At 38.7% G+C, this 17,293-nt stretch overlaps 1 protein-coding gene across 1 annotated transcript in view; it reads left to right on the top strand.

Moving 5' to 3' along the window:
* The window catches only part of PHLPP1 (PH domain and leucine rich repeat protein phosphatase 1), a 124,356-nt gene that overhangs the window by 80,534 nt on the left and 26,529 nt on the right, over positions 1-17,293 (top strand). The window contains exons 4-9 of the mRNA XM_015854511.3: positions 176-342; positions 9,699-9,845; positions 10,357-10,587; positions 12,479-12,681; positions 14,241-14,301; positions 15,263-15,358. Coding sequence (XP_015709997.3) covers positions 176-342; positions 9,699-9,845; positions 10,357-10,587; positions 12,479-12,681; positions 14,241-14,301; positions 15,263-15,358 — 905 coding nt within the window. The remainder of the gene's footprint in view (positions 1-175; positions 343-9,698; positions 9,846-10,356; positions 10,588-12,478; positions 12,682-14,240; positions 14,302-15,262; positions 15,359-17,293) is intronic.

Raw genomic sequence — 17,293 nt, 5'->3', positions numbered from 1 at the left:
CTCAGGTGAAGCAAGACTGTGGATCAAGCTGCAGCAGTGACATTAGCTGCATTGAATTAGCTGACACTGACATGGGCTGCAATTTAAAAACAGTTTATCTTGTTCTAGTAGAGGTGAAGGAAATGTTTTTGTTTTATTATGGTATTAATGTATTGGTATACCTCTTGACTTCCAGGTTGCATCACAGCGCATAAGCTCAGTGGATCTTTCATGCTGCAGCTTGGAGCATCTGCCTGCCAACTTGTTTTATAGCCAAGACCTCACTCATCTCAATTTAAAGCAGAACTTCCTGAAGCTAAACCCTAGCCCATCAGCAAGCAGAGCACTTAGTGAATTACAAAGGTAAAGTCTACTGGTTCTACTGGTTTTTATTTGCCCTTGGAGCCAAGTGACCACTGGCAAGAACTTTCCTTAAGTGATGCTGGTTTAATAATAAGTACCTCCTCCTTTATAGGAATGATCAGGTTGTAGGGCTTGGGAAATCAGTGAACTTTGTGTGCTAGCTAGAAGTAGATCAAATTTAATGAGAAACTTAGTGTTTGCCTTCTTTTCTGGAAGCCATTTTCAATCTAAAATGCAGTTTCAGACTGAATTGTTTTATACGTAACCTGCTGAGGCCAGACTGTAATCCTTGAATCTGTTACTTGCGTGAGAGAATGAGTTGGTGAGTTTCTCAACAGCAACATCCTAGGTGGGGACAAGGCTGTGTGTGACTTCACTTCTGAGTTTTTGTTATCTCTCAAGCTAAGAAAGTCTTGATGGAAGATTTAATAAGTTCAGCCAGATTCCTGTCATCTTTTTTCTCTGCTCAACTGTAATTTTTCTTCCCTAGTAACAGTGACCTTCCAGGTGTTCTTTCCACTGCAGCTCACCAAGAATGTAACAAATTGAAAGATAAGATAACAGCGTTATCAGTGATGTGAATGATTTAATGTGTGTCTCAGAATTGTGGAACCAGCAGGCTTTCTGTATTCAGAAAGATAAATTTTCCATCCTCAATATAAACCTGTGATTTTAATTTCAGTGGTAACTGAATTGCAGAGTACATCAGAATTATATTTGTAGATATAGACAGTTCAAGTGCATGTTTTAAACCTAATTTCTAAATCCCTTCCTCTTTGAAAAAGAACCCCAAAAATTCAAGATGAATTATGCTGACTTTTGTATTTTGTGTAGTTCCAGTTTTCTTCTGGAAAATACAAACAAAATAATTGGCATGATGGAAGATGAATGAACCCCACAGGTTTACTTCACAAAGCAGGCAGTGCTTCCACGAGTTTGTGAACAGTTTGAAAGGAATACTGGATTAAGTGTTCTGTGAATATTGAATATGAATATCCAAATATGGAAATTCCACTCCAAAAGTGGAAATTTTAGCACAAATCAGATGATGAATATACGCAATTAATGAATGTTGTAATTTTTAACATTTGTCTTCTCCAAATATTACAAAGTGTGTAGGAGATACTTAAATATTTTTGTCTGCGTGCAGCTAATTCTGTCTGGGATTAGCATTTATAAATAATGTGATGGATGATGTTTTGTCTGTTTAATATTCTCTTAGTGCTGCAATTTTAGAAATAGCAAAAAAGTATTGCAGAAAGTCAGCATTAGTAAACAATTACGATTTTCATCACTAATGTGGGTTCAAATGTGCATGGGAGAAAGATTTCAGTTAACAGAGTAAAACTGTCTTATTTTCTGAGATTTTACTTAAGGAGGATCTGGAGAAGTTGACAATTTATTGCCAGTTGTATGACTTCTTTTTCTTCATCCAATTTAATACAATTTTCAAAACTTTTGCGGGCTATATGGGTTAGAAGTTGATCGGATAAACCAAAAGTTGTTTTTATTCACTTATGTTCCTTCAAACTACTGCAAAGCAACTATAAAACCTAGGGTTAGGGTTTACATACGATGGATAGGAGGAATTTTATAGTTGAGAAATTCCGAGATTTAAGTACTTAGAAGTTAAAGATGTGTTCTGTGATAGTATGTGTGAAGTGTCCTATATGACTCCCTGGTCACCAATTTGGAGAAAAATTGATTTGATGTATAGACTGCTCACTGAATAAAGAGTTGACCGGATGGTCATGCTCAGTTGTGGTCAGTGGCTCAGTGTCCAAGTAGAGACTGGTGGTGAATGACATCCCTCAGGGGTTGATGTTGGGACTAGAACCATTTAACATCTTTGTAAGCAATATGGACAGTGGGATCAAGTGTAGCCTCAACAGGTTTGCAGACAACGCCAAGCTGAGTGCAATTGGACACTGTACAGAGAAAGGATACCATCCAGAGGGACTTGGACAGGCTTGAGAGGTGGGCCCATGCCAACCTCATGAAGTACAACAAGGTCAAGTTCAAGGTCATGTTCATGGGTAGGAGCAATTCCAAGCACAGATACAGTCTGGGCAGATAATAGCTTGAGGGCAGCCCTGAGGAGAAGGATTTGGGGTTGTTGGTTGATAAAAGACTCAACATGAGCAGGCAACATGCGCTTGCAGCCCAGAAGGCCAACTGTATCCTGGGTCATGTTAAGAGAAGCATGACCAGCAGGTTGAGGGAGGTTACTCTTGCCCTGCCAGGCAGGCGGGTTGGAGCTTTGTGATCCTTGAGCTCCCTTCCAGCCTGGGTCATTTGGTGATTCTGTGACTCTGCTCCTCTACTCTGCTCTTATGAGACCCCTAATTGTAATACTGCATCCAGTTCTGGAGCCCCCGGCGCAAGGACACTGATCTGTTGGAGCAGGTTCAGAGGAGGACCACAGAGATGATCAGAGTGCTGGAGCACCTCTCCTGTGGGTGCAGGCTGAGAAAGTTGGGTCTCTTCAGGCTAAAGTAGTGAGAACTCTAGAGCAGCCTTCCAGTACTTGAAGTGGGCCTACAGAAAAGCTGGAGAGGGACTTCTTATCAGGGTGTGTAGCAACAGGACGAGTAGAAATGGTTTTAAACTGGAAGGGGGTAGATTGAGACAGATTTAGACTAGATATTAGGAAGAAATTCTTTGCGGTGAAGGTGATGAGACACTGGAACAGTTTGCGCAGCAAGGTTGTGTGTGACCCCTCACTGAAGGCATAAAAGGCCAGGCTTGATGGGGCTTTGCACAACCTGGTCCAGAGGGAGGTGGGTGTCCCTGCCTATAGCAGGGGGTTGGAACTGGGTGATCTGAAAGGTCCCTTCTGACACAAAATGTTCTATGGTTCTATGAATAGCCTTGTAGTCAAAATAAACCATAAATCCCTTTGGGCTTTTAGCCACAGTACACCACAGGTGGAACAACTGGAGGCATTATGTTGTCACAAATTCTACAACTTGCATTATTGTAGTATCAGTTAATGGTTAAAATATACCATAAAATTGAGACTTGTGTACACTGTTTCCAGACTTCTTTCTTATCTACAATCAAACTTCACCTCTTTTTTCTTGAAATGCATACAGTTTGGGATTATTAGTTTTGGAGAGGCTTGAAGTAAATGAATAAACCATAGTCTTTGTTTACTGATGCTTTGTTTCAGTGGGCCGGGCACACTGTATATATAATTGTTTCAGTCAGCGCAATTGAGGGGGAAAAAAAGCTGTTTGCACCGAAAACACTGTTTGCTTGTCAATATTGAAGAGGAAGTTGTATGTGGATCTTTAATCCTGTCATGCTGCAGGGCTGATGTAAGGGAAGCAAGCAAACAAAAAGCAGTGAGGAGGGAGAAAATGTAGTTAGTCACGAAGTGTGCTTTAATAGTAAGGAAAACAATGCTTGATAGTTTTATCTGAAGAACAATTATTCCAACTGCGGTTGTTAGTAAATGATTATGTGGATTTTTTTTATCTCAAAATCAGTTGGTATTTTTCTTTCCCAGAGCCCCTTCAGAAATTGTCTGTCTTCTCAGCTGGAATTGTTCTGGGCTAGTGGCAGGAATATCAAGTTGATTCCTTAGTTATGAGAAGACTAAAGGACCTTGGATATTCATACAAGTGTCTCTGAAATTCCTCCTGACTTCCAACTGAAAGGTAGCAGCTTTTAGTCTGGAAGCAGTGAACTCCTTAGTAGTCGTAGGATTAAAAATAGGTGGAACTAACAAGCATGCTGTAAAATCACGTTTTTTAAAATAATGTATTGCAAATATAGAAATTGCAGTTGTTAACCAGATTCAATTCAGTGGAACTGTTAAGCTAAAAATGGTCGTATCTCTTTAAATAACACATCAGAAAAATAGTAAGTGTATGGAATCCAGCTATGCTGCACTGTGCCAATCTGACTTATCTATTGTTTTTCGATATGGCTTCCAAAGTGAGGCTTTTCTTGTCATGAGTTTCAACATGCACATATTTAGAGGTATCATGTAATAACTTATTAGGATAATGCTTATTTTCTAATAGCTGCTGCACTTGCTTGTTAACAACAGATAGTGTGAAGAGTTGATTCCTTGCTTTAGCTATAAAGACTTGGAGGCTCTCAGTAGCACATATTGCACAAAGAATGCTTTACAGATAGACCGTGCTCTGAAGGGCTGCCCTAATAACTATTCACATGCACACTTCAGTTCAGTCTTAAGAAATAAATGTTTCTGAGTGGCCTGTCATCGTGTTCAGGTTGGAAACCCATCCCCTACTTCATGTTTTTGCATCTCAAATATACATTTCCAATATGGAGGAGAACACATTTTTACTTTTCTAGGAATGTTGTTCTTTCATGAGGATAGTCCTTCCCTTCTGATGAAGCAGTGTGCTCTAGGTATGTGCAAAAAATTGATAACTACAAAGAACAATAATGCAGATTTATATTATTTCCTCTAACAAAGCCTTCTTTGTTTTTCCAGTCTTTATTGTTGTCTTACCAGCTTTGTAATAGAATAAGAGCTTTACTGTTATCTTGAAGTTGGTCCAAATTTGGCTTAACATCTGTGATTCTATTTTGAAAAATCACTGCCTGGGCTTAAGGTTATTCCTGCAGCGCAGTCTCTTTAAGGCAATCTACCAATTAATTTTGGCATATAGACTCAAGTCTGCATGCCAGAATTGTTGCCTCTTTTATATTATTAAATGGAAGGAGGAGAGAGAAATATCAGGATGACTGTCTGGCACGTTGGCATAAAGGGTAATGAAAATACCAGAATTGCAGCTATGTCTGTTTTTTGGGTGGTTTTTTTGTGTTTGTGTGTTTTGTTTTTTTTTTCCCCTCCCCTTCCCTGTGGGGCTTAAGAAAAAGGAAGAACAAGAAAATTCAGGCACAACTGTGTTTTCATTTATCCATTCAACTGATGGGGAATGTGATAAGTAATGGTGAATTTGTTCAGGTTTTTTCTGACTTGCTCAGAATTGATCTTTTCTCTCAAACTCTGTAACTGATCTCCTTGCCTGAGATGACTTTATTCCAGCTGGTTTTGTGCGGTGTGACATCAGTTACTTGGCTGCTAGATGAACAGGAGTCTTGTCCAGCAAAACAGAGTTCCTCCTTCCTGTTCTCTGCTATCATCTGTGGAAAACTCTTCTGTTGTTAAACTTGGAGTGCTGCCATTGACCTCAGTTAGGAAAAGCCTTCACCTGAGGCATCCAAGTGAATTTCCATAGCTTTTGCAGAACCGGTCTTCCCTTGTTCAGCTTTTCTTTGACGAACTTAGCAGAGCAAGAGAGTTTAATTTTTTATTAAATTTTATTAATTGTCTGATATATTTAAGGCTCTTGCAGCCACACATCTGTGTGTAAATGGAGATGCTCTGAACTATTTCTGACACACTGCTTCTTTAGGTGATACACCATGGATGGATGAATCAGATGCAACTGCAAAATGATAGAAAATTGGACTATTTATTGTGATTACGTTACTGGCTAAAGTAGCAGGCATGTATGTAAGCAGAGACTCGTGTGCCATAGTTCTGCTAGCAAATGATGCTGGAGCTGAGGGACAGCAGTGTTGCTGCTTGAAGTGATGGTGAACTGCAACCACAGAGCACAATCATCAGATAAATCAAATGCTGGAGATGGCATTAGGAAAGCAATTGTTTAATTTAGTCTGAGTCTGTAAGCCGTGTGTTCTGTTGGGTTTGTAGTATAACATGAGAGTTAAAGTGCTTTTGGTAAGAGTAAGCTGAGACTGGCTTTGTTAGGCTAGGCTTTTTGGCTGTGTTCCAGTCATGGTGTATGGCCATCTTGAACATACTTACCCTACTCCAAGCATACTGAAAGACAAGTATTGTACCGTATAATGGAAATCCCTTTGTGCACATCAAGTAGATGTGAATTTGAAGTTAGCGTGTCAGCTCATTGCTTTGCCATGGTATGAACAACTCTTGTTAGCCCCTCTCCTCATTTTGCATATGTCAAATTAATACCACTCCTGAAGTGGCAGCTTCAGGATTAAGTATGCTTTTTTTTTGCTCAATTACGGCAATTAGTGTTCAGTCGTGTTGTGTGTTTAAAAGCAAGAGCTGACACTTGAATGCTTTGCTCTAGATTAAAATAGGACTATTTTTGGCCAGATGAGTATTTCTACGCTGGTCATTACGATAGAAAGTCTACTAAGCTAACGGAACACAGCATGTCAAGCAGCGTTGTTCTTCAGTTTGACTTTTTCTAAGGGGTAACGTCTCCTAGAACCAGGGAGGGTAGAAGAAGAGGAAGGAATTCATTTATACTGACTTGATGTGAGGTTATTACCATGTCATACCTCAAATGAACAATGTTTTCTTCTTTCCTATGGGGGCAACATCACTGTGTTCCCCAGCTTCTGTTAGGAATAAAGACTTGGGGGTGAGAAAACAGCGTAGATGTTCTGTAAAATGCTTGAAACTCAACGTCATGTAAACTCAACAGCATCAGAAAAATGAAGTCTGTAAAATATTTTTCTCATTTGTGATTTATAGCATCAGCAGCACCTATAGCGTGGCTACTGACTGTAAATCTATCTCAATAAGAGAAGCACTGTAAACAATTCAGCGTTTCAAATGTGTTGCATGGCAGTGCTCCATAACGGGAGTGCGCCCACCCATTTGTGGCGTAGTTAGCTTGGCATGTGAGTGATCAGAGATGAGAGGCAGACTAACTTTGGGCACATGCTGCTGCTTATTGTAATTGATGCTGCTTTGTAAGAAGGAATGTGACTTTAGCATGTTGCAGATGAACATATTTAAAGTATTTGTCTTCCAACTTTAAGTACGATTTAACAGTAATTTTTTTTTTTTTTTTTTTTTTGTGGATTATTTGACATAAGCTTATTTCTGTAATTTTGGTTTATATGTATCCAGTATTGGAGATGCTTCTCGTGTTATATAGACCAGTTGACCAGTACAGTTCATGGCTTTATTAATTAGATTACTGGAAGTTCAGTATACAAATTAAGTCACGGAAGACCCTTAATATTAAAACATACCTTAGGATAGTAAAGATACAACACATTTAAAAAAATGTTTCCCCTGGACCTGGGATGATTTTCCACAAGAGAACGCATGCAGAAATACATTTAAGTTGAACCCTGCCTTGATGCTTGTTGATATAAACATGTATTCTTATTTTCTTCCTTTTCTACCTCCCCACCTCAAATCCTCTTATGTCAATGTAACAGCTCGATCTTCTGTAATTTTATCTTAAGATTGTGTTTGGAGTCGTGTAGTAGACTGCACTTTTCACTTGGCTGATGGGCAAAAGCACTGAAACTGTTCCTGAGGCTCCAGAGTAGTACAGGCAAAAGCTGTAGCCTACGTGTTGATTATTAAATTAGTTAATTCTTTTTTTGTGATTGACTTGAAAGTTGGAATGTTTGCATTTTTAAACTTATCTGTCAGATTTTAGTTACTGCCTTCCTGTCTTCACCACTGTTTTACACACCTAAATACTGAAAAACTCATTTGAAATGCCTTTTTTCATAGTCACTGGCACTTGTATTTGTAGCTGACTTTGAGATAACTGAGGAGCAGCTGTCCCACCAGAGCTGAGGGTGGCATTCTATCTTTGGCCTAAGACTAGGTAATCTTCAAGATAAATGCAGGATGGTGGGTATTAGTTTTTAGGTTCAAGATTTTTAAGCCCTTTCTCCTAAAATAGGAGAACAGGAATGTATTTCATTTAACTTTTTTGGTGTGTGTGTGGCTAACAGCCCTTATTAGCATCAGCTAGCTTACCCTAGCATTCTTCTTTATTTTTACCGTTCTCCCTCTAGAGATGCATTAGTCATTGTTTCTGCACGGTAGCATTTCTTTCCCTGCAGCAGTAATTTGATTGCAAGATTTCATTTATTCTCCATCTAACTCTGTTCCAAACTTCTTCTGCCTCCAGCATAATATGGGATGTTCAAAATCTATGCTAGTTCTGGCCAAGAGTTTTCCTTCTTTTTTGTCTCCATCTTCGTACCAAAATACCAACAGATGGCAAAGTGTTCCCATGTCAGTTTGAAACAATTGTAAATATTAAGTGTGTTTAGTTTGTCTCTTGGGGTAAGTAAAATCCACATCCCCTTTGAGATGTGCTATGGAGGCACTATTTGTGTTTTCATGTTGTTTTATTCAGTGGCCTGGGTGCTGAAGATTTGTAAGTGACTTAATGCTCAATGCATTTTCTGTTCTTGTTTTCTAACTGGGGAAGAAGTGCTTTAAGATTAGAAAGTGTTGGGTCAGTACAGAGGCTACGGATGCACAGGCACATACTATCTGAGACCACTCTCATGTGAAATGGGAGGATTTGTAGGTGCAGTTTTGCTTCATGTTATATAAAAGCCCGCTCACAAAATGAAGGGCTTGAGAGTTAATGAAGGGAAAATTAAGTTTAAATAAAATATTATGGAATAAACCATGCCAGAAAAGAAACTTCTTCCCATGTATCAGATTCTGACGCAGATCTTTTCATTCATCCATTTACTTGTCTTTCAGCATACCTCCCAGTGGTTGTTAGGCAACCATAATAACATTGCTGAACATGGGTGCTGGCTAATTGAATTGTCCTCTTCTTGGTTTTTTTGTTCATTCTTGGTCATTTTTAATAGGGTGAGCAAACACAAGTTGCTTCTGTGGCTGACTGGATAAACCAAGGGAATTTTGAGTTTTGTGAAATGTCGAGGACTGCATTTTGAGATGAAGCATTTACATCCTGATGGATACCACCTAATCAAAATCCAGAGAATTTGTCTGTCGCTACAGAAGTCTTACTTGAATTTTGCTTTATTTCCCCCCCCCCCCCCCCCCTTTTTTTTTTTTAATTCAAACCCTGATGCATTATAATGAGGTTTTTTGTTTGCAAGGCAGTAGTATCTATTTGCATGAATGGAGCTGAGCTGAACAAAACTACAAAACTGTGTTGAAATAAGTGAGGTTTCCAGCAACTCATAACCAGCATCACTAAGGTGGTCTTACAATCAAAAAATGTGTTGAGAAATTCAGCAGTGTTTAGTACAGGATCAGATGCCACAGAAGACCTTTTTAGAAATGAAGTATGTTACATGGATTACAAGGATCCGACCTGTGTTACATGCATTTAGTGTGTTGTTCATGAGGACCTCTTTTCCTATACCAGCTTAACATGATTGATCCTCTTGCTAGTGGTGCTGAACTTGAGTACCTGAAAGTTTCCATGCTTGTTTGGAGTACATAAACTAAAAGCGCGTGTGATTTTTATTTAAATAGCCAGTCTTACTTCACATTAATTGTTGCAAAGCAACTAGGTGTTTATTATGCTCCACTACTTTTTCTCTGTTTTTTTCTTCTCATCTCTTTGTAGATTCACCAAGTTGAAGAGCCTTAACCTCTCCAATAATAATTTAGGAGACTTCCCACTGGCAGTTTGCAGTATCCCAACCCTGACGGAGCTCAACGTGTCCTGCAATGCCCTCAGAAATGTTCCAGCAGTTGTAGGCGAGATGCACAAGCAAGTACTTTCTTAAAACTTAATGTACACAGTCTTATAATAAAGGCAACAAACATGACTCTGCACATAATCTTGCTATGAAAAGCAATATAAGCTTAACTGGGTTGTGTCAAGGGAAACTGTCTTGAAGATCTATATAGAAGCAGTTCTGCTCTACGAGTAAGCTCACTTTGCATCTGAAACTCTTCAAGTCCCCAGTATTTAACACAAGGGTCACACTCATGGTGAACTGAATCTTTAAGCCTTGCTTACATGCTTCAGTCATCAAATATGTGGAGGTGTTTGAAGGCGTCTACTAGCATGGCCAAAATTTCATAGTTAGCAAGGCTTTTAATTGCTCAGTATCTTCTGTAGCAGATGTTAAACCATTGTTCCTTTGTTTTTCTTATGCCCTTTGTATATTTTATTTCACCGTAACCACAGCAGACTTGTGTGTTTATAGGAAGGATATGTGATTTAACAGGTCACTCACATTCTTCACTCTCCCTTCCCCTCCCCCCATCTTTAATAGCTTGCAGACATTTTTGCTGGATGGTAACTTTCTCCAGTCCCTTCCTGATGAATTGGAGCATATGCATCAGCTCAGCTATGTGAGTCTGTCCTTCAACGAATTCACTGACATTCCAGGAGTATTAGAGAAGCTGACTGCTATGGATAAACTCTGTATGTCAGGAAACTGTGTGGATACACTCAACTTGCAAGTGTTAAAAAGGATGCCTCATATTAAACATGTGGACCTAAGGTAAGTATTTGAAAAATGAGGAAAAAGAAATCTAAATTGAATCTAAATTAGTGGTATTGAAACAATTTATTTAGTTGTCATAATAACCTCTGGGCATGAATCTGTTGTATTAGATCATGTTTCTGACTGTTGCATAACTTGCAGCGCTTGCAGAGACTTAGTGTTTTTTCTTTGAGGAAGAGGTTGCGCTTAGGATCATGAGTTTTGAAGGACATGAATGTTTACACCAAAAGATAAAATGAAATGGTGCATGGAATGCTGATGGCTCCCGTAGTTCTAGTTAGTGCAGTATTACTATACTATAAATTACAGTTACTTATCTGAAAAAAGCTTCTATCTGAAATATTACAGATATGTAAGATGATGAAAAGAAAATTCAAAGTGTGTGGGCAAAAACAGATTATGTTTCTTGGTGTGTTACAAGGCCTAGTCCACAACAAGTGACAGTATTTTATTGATGCCTTCAGCAGATATTAAAGAGATCCCTATTTACAAATGGCTTTTGTGTGCTGGTCATTCTTACTGTCTTGGGAGAACCCAGATTTTGCGAGCAGTTGAGCAAGGCTCAATGCATAACCTTTACTTACGATATCCAAATAGTGATGGATTTTAGAACTGCTTAGTTAAATGTAACCGTTCCAGGTAAAACTTAACGTGCTGTACTGTTCTGTAGTTGTCAGCTTTTGGAATCAAGGAAAGGCGATCATATGTATGTCAAGAAAATAGATAAAATGGTAAAAAGTCACCTCTCTATCACACATAACTTCTTGTTAATTCACTTTCTCCTGTCCTTTGTTAAGGTCTACTATTTAACCAGTGTGGTTTAGTGTAGTTGAAGACTGTATCTTGTGAAGGTATAAAAGTGATCAAAGTAGGTGTTATGACTTCTCAAAGGTCTTTGTAAAGGTGTCCTGGCTATTTCATGTCTGTTATGTTTGTAAACTGTACTTGTTGCGCTGTGAAGTGCTTTGCTTCATTGAAATCAGAAGTGAGCACTGCCTTGTAAATTGGAAACAGAAAAGAATAGCCTGTGACAGTGGATGGGGCTTATTCCGTAATTTCATTCAGTGGAAAAATATCGTTACTTTGAAAACATACAGCTGTTGTATGGAGGGTGGTGTCTGAAATAAAGAGCAACAGCAAAACTGTAGGTAGAGAGGAATAACGAACCAATGCAAGTTGACGGACTGATTTTAATGTTCTGCTCAGATCTGAGAATTGGAATTCTTTGAAGTACTCTGCCATCTTAAATATAGCTATTACAAGATGATGTTGTTTCAATTGTAACTTCTCCAGAAGTTGCTGAATGTTGGCAGCAACTGCACTGCAGTGAAGGTGTGATAAACAACTGTTTTCTTTATCTGACAGACCCACTTGTCTTGGGTTTTTGCTTGGTTTTCCAGTGTGGAACATGATGAAGTGGCAAGCAAGTCTGGGAATTCATGAGTCTCAGTTTGGCCTTTCAATAAAGTAGGAGACGTGAACACTTACAGACTTCTTGTCTGCTAGGCTCTCATCTTTCCAGGAGATGCTTGTGATACACCTGTGATTTTATCTTTTTCATACTATCAGACACAGATTATCTTTTATTTTTATAGACAGGGTAACAATAGCACTTAGATTTTTGTTGAGCTTATTATCAATGATTTTCAAGGTAATTCAGAAAGAAGCCCGGTGGCATCATTCTTTTCTCATGATAGGTAAAACAACAGAGCTGATCCATCCTATTTTTGAAATCCCACGAGGTAGGAAAACTTACTTAAAAATCAAAATTCATTAGAACCTTGAGGTATGCTAAATTAATCCTGAGCAACTGATGGTGGAGTGAGCATTAGTTTGTCAGCAGGACCCTCTCATGTAACTACATTTAATCTCACTTTTTGTCTTCAAGATTGAATTCAATTAGGAGATTGGAGGCTGATGAAATAGACTTTCTCCACCACGTGACCCAGTTGGACCTCAGAGACAACAAACTTGGAGAGCTGGATGCCACGATATTTAACAATGTTGAAGTGTTACACTGTGAAAGAAATCAACTGGTAACTCTGAAAATCAGTGGATATTTTCTCAAAGCCCTGTATGCTTCCTCAAATGGTAAGTGTGTTTCCAGGGCAGCTGTGTTGTCATCTGCTTTCTGGCTTTTGTGCCCGGCTCTCTGTGGGATGCTTATAGAATACAGTGCACATAATTGAGAGGAGTCAGCAGTCTCTTGAAATGACTCCAGGATAAAAGGTTTTCATGTATGCTATGTCATGTTATTGACAACTCTGAGCTTCAGAAATGACTTCCAGGTAGCGCTATAACACTGATTTGGAGCTTGCGAAACCATGAAAATCTTAGAAATTGGGCCAGCATTCTCTGTGTCAGCAGGGAGGGGTCTTGAAGCTGTCATTTATGTATTTTATGAAGTAAATAAGGAATTTACTGCTTCTCCCTGGACTTCAAGTTTGGGCAAGTGTCTGTGAGACAAATTAAACATATTTTTGCTACTACTTCTGGCTACTTACTCTTACTGGAAAGCTACAAAACCTATCATGAGTAACTGTTTGCATTCTATAATACAAACGACATAGCCTTTTCCAGCTGGCTATTTCCTGTGTTCCGTTAATAAGATTTGTTTAATCTCTCTGTAGAAGCTGCTGTTACTTAAGAACACTCAATTTTCACTACCAGTGTTATTAGTTGGAGTAGTTTGGTGTGGAATAAACAAAACACCAGCTCAGGCAACTGTGAATTTTCTGAACAGTCTGCAATGCTTGGTTGTCATCTTAACGATATCCAGGCCTGTGCTTTCATAAAATATTCATGTAATAATCTTTGTAGCTAAGGAAAGTTAATATCATCTGAGCATGTGCTGTGCAATGTGAGCTGAGAACCCAAGTTAGCCAGGATCTTGCTATCAACTGTTTGGTCACACTGCCAGCAGGAAGAGCATGATGCTGTCCTCTCTTTGCACCCACAGCCACTTTGTTTTAAGACTGTCTCCAAAGGAACAGTGATGCTTATTATATCCACTTCAGTGGATTTTCTGTAAGCTTAATCATCTGCTGATTTTGTTTCAACACCGGTGCTAAGCATCAGCTTAGCTACCTGAAAGTTTAGGGTGTGAACCATAGAGGCAATCAAAATATGCTGCTGGCTGTAGTTGAGGAGCTATGAAAGGTTTTGTATGACTACTTGTAACCAGAAACTCTTGGGTAATGGATAGAAAAATGTTTTGTCTCCTCATAATAACCTAGAGGACTCTGGAAGTGTTCCTTAGCTTACTCTTTCAGAGCAAAGAATCCATGGCTGTTCTGTTAATGGAGAGGAGAAAAAAGAAGTTAGAGTACTGACTATTTGGCTAGAGCAGATAAACCTGGGTGGCAGAAGCAAAGCTACAAATCTGGGGCAATAGTGGGTTTTGTTGGTTGTTTTGTTTTTTTTTAACTCTCTATTTTCTCCTCTCTGATGAATTATGCATTGTCTGTCATATCAAATATAACCTGATATAACAAGCATACTCAGACATAATAATGGAGGGGGGGAAAAAAAGACCAGACCCATATCAACTTTTTTAGTTTACTGACTGAAACCTGAGTGTTAGCTACTTAAAGTACCTTTTAGAGACTAGCAAATTGCAAAGCTTTATCATATTTATTTTCCCCTCCTAGAACTTGTTCATCTTGATGTGTATCCAGTTCCTAATTACCTGACTTACATGGATGTTTCTAGGTAAGAGTATTTTCTTCTTTCTTGGGTTTGTGAAATACATATTAATTAAGTTTATGGAGAAGGAACATTGAGTGTTTACAGAGTTGAAGTGAAGGTAGGGATTGGACCTTGAGATACAACAGTGCTGATTCTCAAAGGCAGTTGTTGTCCAGTAGTAAAAAAAACCCCAACAGCTGTTCCCTGCTTCCTCTTAACTTATTTATTTTTAATTTTAGCCTGCTTTAAAGCTCTTTTAAACTGTTGAGGATCATGTTGTGTGTTGAGGGTCTTGTTAGTGAATTTAAAGTCTGCAAGAGCTTGAATATGATTCGATGCCCATTTTTGCATCTCTGTATGCTAACCAAAGTAGTGGATATGGGAATGCATGAGCAATCAATTTTGTACGTTTATTTTACACTACTGACTTTTGTCTTTAAGGCAGGATATGAGAGTGCCCCACTGTGTGTAGCTGGATGTTTGCAGTGCAGCTATTTGGAAAAACGTAAAGAACTTAACTTTTAGAATGGCTAGCTTCAATGAAGAAAAATGCAAGAAAAACAAAACCCTCGACTTTTAAGATAGATGCACTGAATGTTTTACTCTCTTTAGTGAAGAGCAGCAAACTGGGTTTCAAAATTGAATTTATGGGGTATCAAAGAGATGTTTCTGCTGGAGACCATGAGTATTTTTTGAAGGGTGTCTCACAAATGTGCACTGAAATAGTTTCCTTTCCTTTGGAAAGATGACTTCATTCTAAATACTCTGATACTCTTAATACTCCTTCCTTAATACTTGGAAAGCAGCTTTTTTTCCTTTCTTGGTTAGAGGCTACATGTCTTGGGAGGTAATAATGTATTAGCTTTATGCTGTTACTGTAAGTCTTACTGCAGTGTCCTTAGAGGATATGATCACAGGAAGTATATGTGTAGGAGAATCATTTTGATAATGATCTGGTAGACCTCATCGTGTTATTTATTCACAGAAATAATCTGGAAAACCTGCCTGAGTGGGTATGTGACAGCAAAAAACTGGAAGTGTTGGATGTTGGCCACAATCGGATAAGTGAGCTGCCTGCCCGGTGAGTCTTGCAAACCAGCTGCAGAATGTGGTACAAGATAAGCAGTTCAGAAATAATTGCTGATTCAGTGTTTAGTCTGTTCCAGTGATTGTCAGGCAAATTTTATCTTCTGTTTGATTTTATTTTTTACCTTGTGGGGTGTCATCATGCCACAAGCATCCACTGAGCCTTTCTTCTTTTACTTTCATGCAGAGAAAGCAGTGCCTTTGAACTCCAGATGGAAGTTTTGAAGCCGTTCAGGGAGGAAAGCCCTTCATTTTTAATACTGAATATTAAATATTTACAGACATAACTTTACATGACAATTTAGACATTCAGGACTTGTAACTTATTTCTGTTTTAGTGGTGTCTAGAGACTGTTTTACAGCCCAGTTTGAGTTTCAGATATAAAAAAGGGTTGAGAGGAGAGAGTAAAGCTTCATAAAGCAAGTAAGCTTTTGCATGCATAGCAACTGCATTCAATATAAGGATCATCTCCCTTTCAAGACTCTAAAAGTTGATAAAGTGGTAGGAATGGAAATGAACAAGAAGGGAAATCTGTTACATAACGAATGGCTGTTTGCAACTATTTTCTAGATAGTCCCAGTCCAAATACCAGTTAGGTTCTGGTATTGAACATTTATAATGCCTGACTTCACTGGAAGAGAAAGAGGGAGAGCATGTTGGGCACAAGTGTTGAAAATGCATGGGGATGTACTAAGCCACTAAAAACTATGGACAGCTAGTATATGAAGAGCTGTTTTCCTTATGAAGCTGTGCTGTGCTAAAGAGCATCAGAAACAAAAAAGTTGGTGTTGTCTGAGTCTGGGGATTTAGTGTTGGAGATGGGAAGAGAATAGGTTTCAGGAATCCGGGCAGAAAAGGATGTGAGGAGATTTACTGAGCAAACTAATGGCATAACATACAGACTGTTAATCGCACTGTTTTTTCCACACAAAGTGAAACTTGCACCTACTCAGAAGGTGGGGGGAGCCAAAGTTCATTTGCCTTTCATTTGCACTTCATAACAGCAAGGAATATCAAGGCATACCGGATATCTTTGGAAGATTAATGATTAGCTGAAAACTAGGTACAGTCAACATCCCACTTGTCTCTCCTGCCATCTTATCATTAACCCCAGGAAACAGCTTATCTCTTGAAAGCTCTTCTTTGTAGTATGTGTCTAGATAGCTTAGTTCCTAATAAGTCAGCTCATTTTTAAGGCTCAGTTTGAAACATGGCCTTAAACATTAATTAATGTTTAGGGAAACTTGGCTCTGAATTAAAATGCAAACAGCTCAGGCATATATACTTCGTGTAAGTATCAAGAAAAATACTAGTGCTCAGTGTGAGTTCATGTACATTAATGCTTGCTTTTTTTTTTTTTTTTTTCCTCTGTATGGAATAGCACTCTAAAAACACATCAGGTAAACAAACAGCTCTCTCCTTGGAGGATGCTTGCAACCCTAGCCACAAATGTTCAAGCCTTGACTGCCCAGTAATTTCCTGGAAGGCTGAAGGTTGCATCTAATCTAAACAAACCATGGTTGAGGCTGTTTCTATTTGCCCCCCTTGAAATAGAAAAGCAGCCTTGAAGCCAAAAAGTTAGAGAGAGGCCTGCATATTGATGTTTTCCTCAAAGGAAACGGGAGCAATGTATGCTGCTGAGCTGTAATGGAGCCCACTTCTGCTTTAAAAGTACTGAAAAATAACTAAAAGGATGCTTAAAAAAGCAAGACAAATTCATCATAATGGAACTGATGTCAGAGAATTCCCCAATGAAAAATAGAAATGTTTCAATTAAGGGTTGCCAAAATGACCTTGCTGCCACCAGTGAACAGATGTCTGTATATATTTTTGGTTTGTTTCTTTTTTGTCCGTTTTTTGAAAGTATCTGCTTATATTCAACGCTGCATTCTCTTGAATGCTGGCTTGTTAAAGGTTTAGTGAAAGCAT

The sequence above is a fragment of the Coturnix japonica genome, chromosome 2 (assembly GCF_054131305.1).
Source record: "Coturnix japonica strain WE chromosome 2, WE-NBRP24, whole genome shotgun sequence".
Taxonomy (NCBI): Eukaryota; Metazoa; Chordata; class Aves; order Galliformes; family Phasianidae; genus Coturnix; species Coturnix japonica.
This window is presented reverse-complemented; position numbering and strand designations above follow the sequence as displayed.